General features: G+C 55.6%; 1 protein-coding gene across 17 annotated transcripts in view; it reads right to left on the reverse strand.

The window, feature by feature from the left end:
- Cacna1g (calcium voltage-gated channel subunit alpha1 G) overlaps window positions 1-9,139 on the reverse strand; it is a 65,555-nt gene extending 56,416 nt beyond the window's left edge. For 7 of the 17 annotated variants that reach the window (XM_029545682.1, XM_029545681.1, XM_029545687.1 and 4 more), the window contains exons 1-4: window positions 8,134-8,886; window positions 1,080-1,191; window positions 765-898; window positions 382-479 (exon numbers count right to left, since the gene is read on the reverse strand). In XM_029545682.1, coding sequence (XP_029401542.1) covers window positions 382-479; window positions 765-898; window positions 1,080-1,191; window positions 8,134-8,375 — 586 coding nt within the window. In that variant the 5' untranslated portion in view covers window positions 8,376-8,886. Of the gene's footprint in view, window positions 1-381; window positions 480-764; window positions 899-1,079; window positions 1,192-8,133 lie in introns of all 17 variants that reach the window. The other 10 variants (XM_021213141.2, XM_021213139.2, XM_021213143.2 and 7 more) reach the window with 5 other exon arrangements.
- Window positions 9,140-11,370: the final 2,231 nt, after the last annotated feature.

Raw genomic sequence — 11,370 nt, forward strand, 5'->3', positions numbered from 1 at the left:
GGGGGTGGGGGTGGGGTGGGGGAATACAACCAGGGCCAGAGGGTAAGGCGTGGAGTGGCCTCGTCTTGAGAGAGGACCACCAGCACTTTGTGTCCCCTCCTGTGGGTCTGACACTCGCTCCACTGGTCCCCACCCACCTTTATTCCCCTAGGAAGGGTCACCTGAGGTGTTTCTAAGATTCTATCTAAAGCCTGGCTGAAGTGAGTGGGATGGAGATTTTCCCAGGTAGCTTTACAAGTGATACCACCAGGGCTAGGGGCTCTGACTGGATCCCTATTGAGCCCTTCTCTGTCTCAGCTTCAAATGGTCAGGTCATGATGCCTGTGCCACATTTCCTCTGAGGGCCCTCTGTCCAGGGGTGAGGGCTAAGGGGTCACTCACTGGGCACCCGGTTAATGGCCCTGAGCGGTCGCAGCACACGGACTGTCCTGACTGCGGAGAAGCTGACATTCTGCAGGTCCAGCGAATACTCCAGCATCCTGTGGGGAGGGGCCGGGGAGGGAGGCCCTTTGAGTTTGAGGCCAACTCCATGTGAAAGAGGCAAGGAAGACTCCTGCTGTGAGGTGACAGAGTGACCCAGGACTCTCCCCTCTCCTCTACCAAGGGAGGCTGAAGATCTCCCACCACGCAATGACAGTCTCCTCCGACTCAGGTGGGATTCAGAGGACCGGCCTGAGCACTGGAAGCAGGCAGCTTGGGCTGAGTGGACAACCAGAGAGGCAGGAGATCTGCCACGACTCTCCCGCCCTAGCCCAAGCCCTCACCCTGCAATGACGATGAAAAAGTCAAGCCGGTTCCAAGTGTCTCCCAGGTAACACCTCTTCCCAAAGATACCCAGGGCGACCATCTTCACCACCATTTCCACAGCAAAGAAGGCAAAGATGAAGTCATCGAAGGCCTGATGTAGAAAGGAGGGGCTCAAGAAACTGAGGGAACTGGGGACACACACACACACACACACACACCCAACCTAGAACCCACCAGTTGGATCTGGTAGAACAGAGTTCAGGGTATTAAGATCCAAGAATCACTAACACACACACACACACACACACACACACACACACACGCACACTCACCTGCAGGATCCGGCAGCGTTGGGAGTCACAGGCAATGTCCTCACACGGCCTGAACATACCCAGAGTCACACAGTTGAGAAGAATGACCAGCATGCTGACTCGCTCGAACCACGTATCAGGTGTCAAGGAAACAGCTATCCAGAACCAGAACTGATGGGAGCTTGCTACCTGTCAATTAACCCCCCCACCCCCACCCCCACACTGAGAGACTTTGGAAACTCGAAGGTCTTTTATCTCTCTGATCCCATCTTCCTCCTTGGTAAGGTAGAGAAAGCCATGACTACCCTGGTTATTTGCACAAGCCATGTAGGGAATAGCATCGATTGTGCGTGTGGAAATGCCAGGCTCCACGAGTTTGCTGTGAATCCCATCCTCCTCACTTACCGGATAGATGTGAGAAGCAAGTGAGATAATGTATGCGAATGTGTTACACAAACCTACAGTCGGATTAAGCCTGCCTTACAGTTTACCACGCACTTTCGCACAATGCCACGACGCTGCTCACAACAGCCCCGTGAAGCATCCAAGGTGGATCATTCTATTCCCCCCCCCCAACCCCCCGAAACCCAAGGACAGCGAGACCCAGAGAGCTGAAGCCAAGTCATGTGCCAGAGTTGCTCAAGACGCCAGGATGAGATTGAGGCTTCCAAGCTCGTGGCCGACTCTGTCGCCTTCCTCCCCCCCCCCCGCACTCCAAATACTCAAGCCTACATCGTCCACCCCCTCCCCACCCCATCTCCGACACTTCAGAGGAGCCCCAGGCTCCCTCTCCAACCGCAAAGTCCTCAGCCTGTAGTCACTTCCATGCCTTTCGCATCAAAACTGCTCTCCATGCCAGGGCCTGCTCTGGGGACGAGCTTCAGCTCTGTGGAGTGGACAGCAGTGCCACACGTGAGGCCAGACTGCCACCATGTCTCTTGTACCTTCTAAACCCAAGCAACTAGGAGCAGAGGGAATGCTTTCTCAATCCCTAGCCTTTCTACATAAGTTCTGTTGTGTGGTTAACCTTTAGCCCGTTGGCATGAGAATATACATGATCCCCTCTGGATAAAGAAGGTTCCGGGCCCTGGACCCCACAGATATACAACCAGACACCCTAGTTTCCTCATGGAAAAATAGGAGTGAGGCAGAAAGAGCAAAGAAACCAGAGACAAGTAGAGTCCAGAAAAGAGGAAGGGGTTGTGGCTGTCTGTCGCCTGCCCTGGCAATCCACTCAGGGCCTGGAGCCCATGGGCCGTTCCTGTCTTAGCCTTGCTTCTGGAGTGGGAATGTTTTCACTGGGTCTGAGGACCAGAACTTAGCCTCCCAGCTGGCCTTCCCCATACCCCCCTCTGTGCTGAATCACCAACCCTGATTTCTCCCTCGGTCACCTGGAAGCCTTCCCCAGTCTATCTAGCCGGGCTCTTTTCTCTTGGGTGAACATCCCTATCACCACCCATGCCTAGCACCCTAGAAATCGTAAGGTGTTTCAATTTCCCTAATATCCATCCCTTAAAAGAAAGAGAGTATAGTACATTCCTTTAATCCCAGCACCTGAGAGGCAGGCAGATCTTGGAGTTCGAAACCAGCCTGGTCTACAAAGTGAGTTCCAGGACAGCCAGGGCTGCACCCTGTCTCAAAAAAAAAAGCAAAACAAAACAAAAAGAGTAAAAAAATAAAATATTATCCTAGGTTTAAAGTGACTTAGTAGGTGACAGGGTAAATGAAAGTGTTCCTACAGGGACTGTTTTCCTGACTGTAGCCAATAGATCTCTCTCCAGAGTGAGGGTCAGCCAGAGGTCACTCTGGAAAAGGGGGGAAAGGGAGGAAGCCACCACTTGGAAAGGAAAGGACACAATTACCCGTAATAACTGGTCTGTTTCCCCCCAACCTAGCCCATTCTCTTCTGCAGAAGAGACGGGGCCTAGGAGGGGGCCCTGGAGAACAATGTTGGGGGAGAAGGGCCCCGGGTATCTATTTGGACATCTAATGACAGTGACCCTACCTGGTCAAATCATCCATGTGCTTGGCTCTGCCACATCCTTAAGAGCAGCCACACTACAAAGCCCAGTGTAATATGCAGTCCGGAGCAAACGATCAGCGCACAGCAAGAATAAATGAATGAACCACTGTGTCTATCAGTCAGTCATCTGCCCATCTAGAAGCCAGATGTGCCTCCCCATTCATGATTTCTTGATGTTTCCCCAAACAGTGACAAATTCATGACAGTGATGTAAGGAGGAACAGACTTGACCTATGGAGGAACTAGGTCCCTCTTTTGTCCCAGACAGACTCAGTCTGGGGCTTCTGACAGTCAGAACCTGCCCCCAGACACCCCCATATCAGGCTCTTCTCCAAAACCCCCCTTCTCTGGACCCTTGGCAATCCAGCCCGCACCCAGGCATATCCCTTGCACTCTGGCTTCCCCTTCACTGTAGGTAAGGATAAAAAGGACAGGCAAATCTAGAACAATCTGAATAGAGGAATATCTAAGGGGGGGTGTCTTTCACCCTTCTCAGGGTGGGGCTTGTTTCCTTGACAACACGGCACTATGTCACTGTGTGATGTTCTTCTGTTGCCATAACAACAAGAGAATGTGTCACCAGGTGGTGTGGATTTGTTACCATGGAAATTGAAGAGACACCCCCCACCCCCTTACACTTTCTCTCCCTTTGCCCAGACTGCTCTCTTGTCCTTATGCAAGGAAAGAGAAGCAGGGAGACCCACAGGTTATCAGGTTGGGGGGGGGAACCATGTGACAGATCCCCATGGTAACCAAGGGAACGGGGGACACTGGTTGCCATAGTGACTATGAGAGACCTGTGCGGTCACATGTCTACTGTTGCTATGGTGACTGTCCGGGCTGGAGTGGATCCCAAAGGGTGGGAGCAGGAGAGGGGAGGCTCTTTCTTCTCCCCATAACCCACCATCAAAAGCAGAGAAAGAGAGACGGCAGAAGCAGACTTCTCTACCATCCCTCCCGCTTCTCTCTTTCCTGAGAGAGGTTAATAGAGCATGCTATATCCACAAATGAGTCTTCTCCATAGGTTTTTATCTAGATAGGGCTTTTGCCTAGATTATTGGCAACGAGAGATCTAAGGCCCTGGGCCCAGGGTGTGAACCCAGACAGCAAGCAGGCCTTCGAGCTGCCTCTCTCCCTCCCAGAAGTCTGGAAATGTGAGACTAAGGAGCACTGAGGAGGAAACTGGCCTGGAACCAGGAATCCTGGCCTTCTAGTAAGAGTTGGGGGATGGGACACAGGTCCTTGCTCCACTCGCCCCAACAGGAAGTTGGTAGTCTATGGGACCCAATGCTTCCTAAGGTGGAAGCAGGGATTTACTTTGATGGCCTGTGCTCATTTATTTTTCTTCAGAAAAGGGGAATCCCCAACAATGGCCCCATCCTACTAACTACCCTGTTTCCCCATGCGCCCCCAGCTCTGGTGTGTGGGTGTGTGGGGAGAGAGGTTTCCAACTAAACTGAAAACTGAAGCCTGCCCAAAAGGCAGCCAGCCCCACCCAGAGACAGAGACAGGAGACACAGAGACACATGAGAGAGGGCCACTGGAATCTTTGGGAGGGGAAATAGGCCAGAAATCTGATTCAAACTCTGTGACTGGTGTGTGCGTGTGTGTGTGTGTGTGTGTGTGTGTGTGTGTGCAGTGTGTGTGTGTGTGTGTGTGTGCAGTGTGTGTGTGTGTGTGTGTGTGCAGTGTGTCTGTCGCCGTCCCAGCTGAGGCAGGCTGGGCGGGGTGAGAGCTGGGGCGGGAACAGCAGAAGGGGGGCCAGGGTGGAGGGGTAATCCCAGGAATGGCTCCAACTGGCACTAGGGGTGATGGGGAGTCCCCCAGCAGTGGAATAGAGTACGTGCAGAGGAGTCCATATGACCCAGAAGAAAGAAGAATCTGGGACAGATTACCCAAGATCCTCTGCCCCCACCCCAGTTCCACTCAATTCTCTGCCTCAGCTCTTCTCCCCAGAATCTGCTCTGGATGGTATAGGATTTGGAAATGGGACGAGGGGACATATGAGATTCAAACAACCCCCTTACGAGCTCTCTCTCTCTCTCTCTCTCTCTCTCTCTCTCTCTCTCTTCTGAGGACCCAATGGTGAATCCTCCCTTGGGAAGAATCAGAAGCCTTGGGGCACTGGGACAATGACAAGGAAGACTACAGAAATTCCTAGGGCCTCCTCCCTTCCAGAGACACACACTTGGACACACACAGTGACGCACAGTTCCACACTCACATTCACTTCTGGAAGCCATTAGGACTCCTGTCTCTCAGGCCTTCCCCCCCCCGGGCCGCCCCCTCCTCCCCTCAACTCCTGGCAGGCTCCCCTCTCCTTCTCTGGCCCCCCTCCCACTCCTCCATCCCAAATGCCAGCCTGTGATTTCCAAATGAGAAAAAGCTGTGCTGGGCTCTGAGCTTGGAGAAACTCCTACACAAACTTCCAGATGTGACACAACAACCCGAGAGGGAGTGCTCAGGAACTCCTTCCCGGGAGGGGAAACGCACGCCCTCACACTGTAAGAAACACTTTGCAAAGGCCAGTGTTCCCCTGTAACCTGGGAGGCAGTGGCCTGCCCAGGAGCTGCTGGGCCCGTGTCCCTGATTTCCCTAGTACAGGAACATATACTTGTGTGCCCTTTCTCCCTCCACAACACACACACACACACACACACACACACACACGCACACTTCCTACCTACACCTAGATCTCCACTCTAGGAAATCTGGCCTTTTAATGAGGCTGCAGGAGGAAGGGGCCGAGAAAAGTATGTGGAGAAAAAGGCTAACTAGCTTCAGTCCATCGGGGAGGTGAAGCCTGTCTGGCCCCTCAGGACCAATGTCTTCATGACCTACATTGGGGACTCCTGAAGCCAACAGAAACCTTGCAGATACCAAAAAAAGAGAGAAAGGAGAGGGTTAAGGCTCAGGGGGCCATTCAGATTCCTTCTCTGGCCGTGGAAATACACTTGTCCTTGTGACTTGGGTCGAATGGGGAAATGGGGGTAAATGTCTAGGCAGCCCCCCTTTACCAAGAACTTGTTCTCAGCATATTCAGCTAGCTAGTCTAGACCTAGGGACATAGGTGCTATACACCCAGACCACACACCACTCCTCAGATCGGGCCTGCTCCCCAAATCTCAAGATAACACTAGACTCTCACCTCTTTTCCCTCTTGCAAGCCTGGTCACTTATTTCCTTCCAGGAAAGTACCTCCAGATCCTCCACCTGGAGATAGGGCTTGCCAAAAGGTCTGTTCTTAGGGGGTGTTTGAAGGGAGAAGTGACAAGATGTTCCAGTCACCCCTAGGACTCCTGAGAAAGAAAGGATAGGGACTGCTGGGGGGGGGTTCCCATTCCTAATGTGGTTAGGAGTGGGGATGAGGGCTTTTCTCCTCTCCATCTCTGCCACAGAGAAGGAGACCTTGGGATGGAGACTCATAATTCAAGATAGCAAGCAGTTAGGGAGACCACACTCCTCAGAGTCCCTCTTCTCCTTTCTTCGGTTCAGAGAGAAAAGATGTAAGGGGCAAAGGATTTGGAGGGATGAGGGGAGCGGCTCAAAGAGTGTAGAGCAGCGGGTGGGGGGACTCAGCTTACATCCTGCTTTGCGCACTAGAGGCAGTGGCTGCAGAGGGCGGCATCAAGCTTTCCGCTGCCCCTGTGTTCCAAAGCAGAGCCGGACTTGGGCTCTCAGGGGCTACAGGGTAAACCTGGGGTCTCCCAGCCTGACTCCCAGAGAGCCTCTGGGCTAGAAGAGAATCAGAAGAGGCTATCGGTGACTGGGATAGCCAGCCAGCCAGCCCCCACCTTTCCAGTACCCCAGAGATGGGCGTCAGTCAAACCAGTGAGTGCTTTGTGCTAGGGTTTTTTTCTTTTTTTTTTTAGAGGAGCAGGGGTTCCCTGACCACGCCAGGCTAAGCAGAGGTGAGGCTGAGGATCGGAATTCATCTGCCTGGAATGTTGGGCATGCGTCCCTAAAACCCATCCACAGAGTAGGCTTGAGGAGCTCGACCTCAGTCCTCCTTAATGAACACACTGGCAGTCTCCTGGTCCCCCCAATACTTTCAGACGACTGCGGTTTCCCATACCTGGTCTGCCATCAGCCGGAACACTCTGATTTGTGAAAGGGGAGGCGTAGTGTGGACGAGCTTAATCCCATCCCCCACTTGCCGGCGCTTTTGTCAGTCTCTCCCCCCCCCCCNCATTANAAAAAAAAAAAAAAAACCAGCACAAAACTCCCCAACCCAACCTTAGCACTCAACATCAGATAAAGACTTGAGGTGGGGAGGGTGCTGGCCGCATTGGGCTCTCTCTGAAAGGGGCTCCAGTCCAGCTCTGGGGGCAGACAGCTCCCCCTTCACCACATCTTGTTCTCATTCTGCACCCCTGACATCAGCCGCCGCCGAAATCTCCTTGTTGTGCCTCCAACCCGCGGATTGGGAGGGTGTTGGGGGACAGGACCTGCCCCCACCCCCGTTTCCCGCTAGGTCAGTAAAAACCTCAGCATTAAGGACTAGGTCGGGGGACTGGACCCTAGAATCCGCCGCAAACTTTGGGGCGGGGGCATAAGGAAACCCCAGGAGATTGCGGTCTCCCCTCCTCCGTCCCCGCAGCTTCCTCTCCACCCCTGCCCCCAAACTCGAAAACCAAACCCAGCTCGCTAACCCGCGGCGGGCGGGCTGGCGGAGTAGAAAGCCCAGGCTCCTGAAGCTGCCCACATCTGGAGGATGACGACCCTCCTCTGCCCACATCTGTAGAGCATCCAGCTGCTTACCAGAGGTTCACCTCTCCTCTCTTTTCCTAGCTTGGATTTCAACCCTCCACCCCTCACCCCCGCCCAAGGAAGGCTGAGGTGTGTGTATTCGGAGGTGGGGCTCGTCTGGGGTACCCACCAGTCTCCGCTTCTACTCGGATGCCCCCTCCCCTCCTTAACAGTCCCCCACTCAACTGTTCACAGTCCAGGCTCACTTCTCCAACTCACCTGGCTTTCGGTCCCCTCTGGCAATACGGCCCGCCCTCCTGTGGACCCCCCTAGTCCGGCCCATCACGGTACCCCGAAGGATATGGGTTACAGACCGTGCGGAGACACCAGCTCCGCGGGCGGCTGTCCTGGCTCAAGTAGAAGAAAACCACCGGGGCCAGCGCCGGGTAGGGCAGCCCCTCCGCCTCGGAGTCCGCGCTGCCCGGGTCCTTTTCCGTTGACCCCGGCCCCTGCCGGCCCCCGGCCCCAGACAGGTCGTTGAGCTGCGTGAAGCTCCGGGGCTGTCCCGACTCCTCGGCGCCCGCTCCATCCTCCTCCTCATCCATCCTCTGGCCAGCCGGGGTCCCGGGAGTCCGAAGAGGGGCGAGCGGAGCCCCTCAGAGGAGGTGTCCTCACACAACCGGAGGACCCCGGTGGGGGGGCATATGGGGGGCTCTAGAGAGCTTGCTGAGCCCCCAGGAGGGCCAGTTCAGCTCAGCTCCCCCTGCCCTCAGGGGCATGCTGCCCGCGGGGCGCCGGGTCGCAGGGAAGCCCCGCCTGGCGAGAGTCCCGCTTCCCCTGGATTCCCGGGGGCTCCCCGACTAGCCGGCCGGCTTCCCCTCACTTTGTTCCGGCTTCTTCGCTTCGCGCCCAGGCTCCGGTTACCCGAATAGGTGCTACCTTCGGTGAAGCAGCCCCCGAGAGGAGGAGGAAAAAAGGGGCCACCCGGTGGAGGGCGGGGGTCCGGGGAGGGGCGCCCCCTCTTCCCTCGGCGCAGCTGGAGCAGGATCTAAGGGGTCAGCATCGTCCCGGCTCCACGCCAGAGACGGCGGGGGGAGGGGGAGGGGAGGAGGGATCTCTTTGGGGGTGGGTTTGGAGGGGGTGGGGGCCGGCTCCTTCCTCCGCCCCGCGGCGGGCTAGAGGACCGGGAGGGGCGGGGAGACCGTGGGGGGCCGTCCCGGGCGGGGGTGGAGGCGGAGATGTCGCCGCCGCCGCCGCCGTGGCTGCCGTTGCCGTAGCTGTCGCCGGCGCCACTGCCTCCTCCTCCGGCCGAGACGCGGAGCGAGAGAACGAGAGAAAGCGGCGGCGAGGAGCCCGGCGCACACCACAGCTGGATCCCTCACTCCAACTTCAAGCCTCGGCCCCGCCTTTCCCCAGCCAATCTCACAGCCAATCGCCGTGCGTCACCGGTCCAGAACCGCCCTTCCATTGGTCAGCCGCCGTGCCAGTGCGGGAGGGGGTGCAGGGGGAGAGCCACAGCTGGAATCCGGTTCCCACCCCAAAACCAGGACCGCCTTTCTACCCTCCTCTTGCCCCTGGGTTCGCTCCCGAAGGCTGGGGCCAATCAGACGACTGTCCAGACCGAACCCACTTTTCTATTGGCCTCTTGGGTCTTTGGGACTCCCCTGGGAAGGAGCCTCGAGAAATCAAAGTATTTGGCATCGGGTCCTAGGGTAGCCCTACGGGCCTCTGACATCTTTTGTCCAGGACCCCGAAATTGAACAGAAGTCAGAACTTAGGTCTAAGCAGGACTGAAAAAGAAGGGAGACAGGAATCACAGGAGTTAGGGGTGTTACCGGGATCCCACAGCTAAATCCGACTCTTCACCTGGTTAATAACCCACCCTCTGCTTGAACCTGGGAGTCAGACTGGAGAGAGGGAAGAAGAGTCTGGTGTTTCAGGCTGGAGGGGGTCTATTTGGGAAAAATAGGCGTAGCTAGAAAGGCGTAGGCGAGATCTGGAAATGTTTCCCACCAGCCTCTTACGGTTGCTGGTCCAGATCCCCCGTCCATTTCTAAGATGTTGACCCTGGCCTAACCCACAACCCGCAGGTCTTCTCACTGATGCTCTGAGCGTTATCCTGCTTCTAGAGCTCTCTGAAGGTTGGAGCATCCTTTCAGGGGCTTCCTGCTGGAAAAGCATAGCCCCCAGGCGTGGCACCAAGACTGTAGAGCCTGGATCACCAGCAGCCCCCGAAGTGGGCACAGCCTGCGAAGGCCACTGTGGGCCTCAAATGTTGTTTGTAAGGAATGACACCTAGAGCTGAGCTTTAACAACTTCATCCTGCAAAATTCTACTCCGTGCCTCAGTTTCTCCCCTTGATTCCCAATATGGCTTAAGAGAAGTGTCTGAGAGATAAATGCTTCCTGGAGTTACTCTTCTCCACCACTGACTGTACTGGGTGGGAGTGGTGCTGGCGCTGCGCTTCCTAGGGTTGTACAGGCAAATGGAGACCCCAGCTTTTGCCCAGCTTCATCCTCCTATGTTCAGAGGCTCAGTCGATTCTCTCTCTCTCACACAGCCTCCAAAAAGGCTGTGCGTGCCAGAGAACCAAGCACCACCGGAATTCTGAACGTGATGAGGAGGGGGGAGGGGGAAAGCGTTTATGTTAGACGCAGGGAAAACGTCTCTACAATCTGCGTAGGATCTTTAGTCCTGGTAGACTCAGGAATGGCACAAGCCACTGCGGGGAGGCTGAGGAATGGACCGGATCGCCTCCTGCAGCCCCTGATTCCCAGGCGTTCTTCCTTGACAAAGTTGCACCACCCACACATCCTCCAGAGGCCTCCTGGCACCATGACATGGGTTTGGGGCCGTGTCAGCTCCCACTCCGGCCAGTTGCCAATATGGGGTGAAGAGGGCAGAGCTGCGGTGGCGGCGCTGTCACCTTCCTGGTTGCCCTTTTGCCAAATCCCAGCATTTGAGTTGTGTAAATGAGGCCAGGCCTATTTGCATTTCATGCTAATGAGCACATCCCCTAAGTGCCTGATTCTCCTGGAGGGAGTCTCTGCTCTCATTCTGAGTGTGAGGCGCCAATCTTGAACTCGGGGCCGTCTTCTGGGATAGAGGAACTATTTCTGGCTTGCTTTTAGAGCCTGACATCTTTCCTCCCTCCTGGGTATTCTAAGTCTAGCAGGTGGGCTTGCCCTTTTGACCACCATCCTGAAGCCTTAGGGTTGGCAGCCAGAGGTGGGGACTCTCATAACCCAGTCTCTAAAGCAGAGAGCTAGAACATACCAAGAAGAGAGACAAGCGGCACCAGCGTAGGGCATCAGGGAACCCTCTCTGCTACCTGAGAGGGGGAAGGGAGGACAAAGGTGCAAGAAGATGGAAAGCTCTGCACTCCAGTGCTCCAAGGCTCAGTTCCGGCACCGCCCCTTCCTACTGGCTTTCTTTCTGGAGGTCTTTAGCACTGAACCAGTCCAAGGTGGGAAACCTCACAGTACCAAGCCTGGGCAGGGATGAGGGGTGGAGATTTCTCTCTCCCTCCCTCTGCTGTGCTTCCTGCTGCAGTCCTAGCCTAGTGTTTGATACATAGTGGGCACTTGGTTAAAAAAAAAA

The sequence above is a fragment of the Mus pahari genome, chromosome 14 (genome assembly GCF_900095145.1).
Source record: "Mus pahari chromosome 14, PAHARI_EIJ_v1.1, whole genome shotgun sequence".
Lineage (NCBI taxonomy): Eukaryota > Metazoa > Chordata > Mammalia > Rodentia > Muridae > Mus > Mus pahari.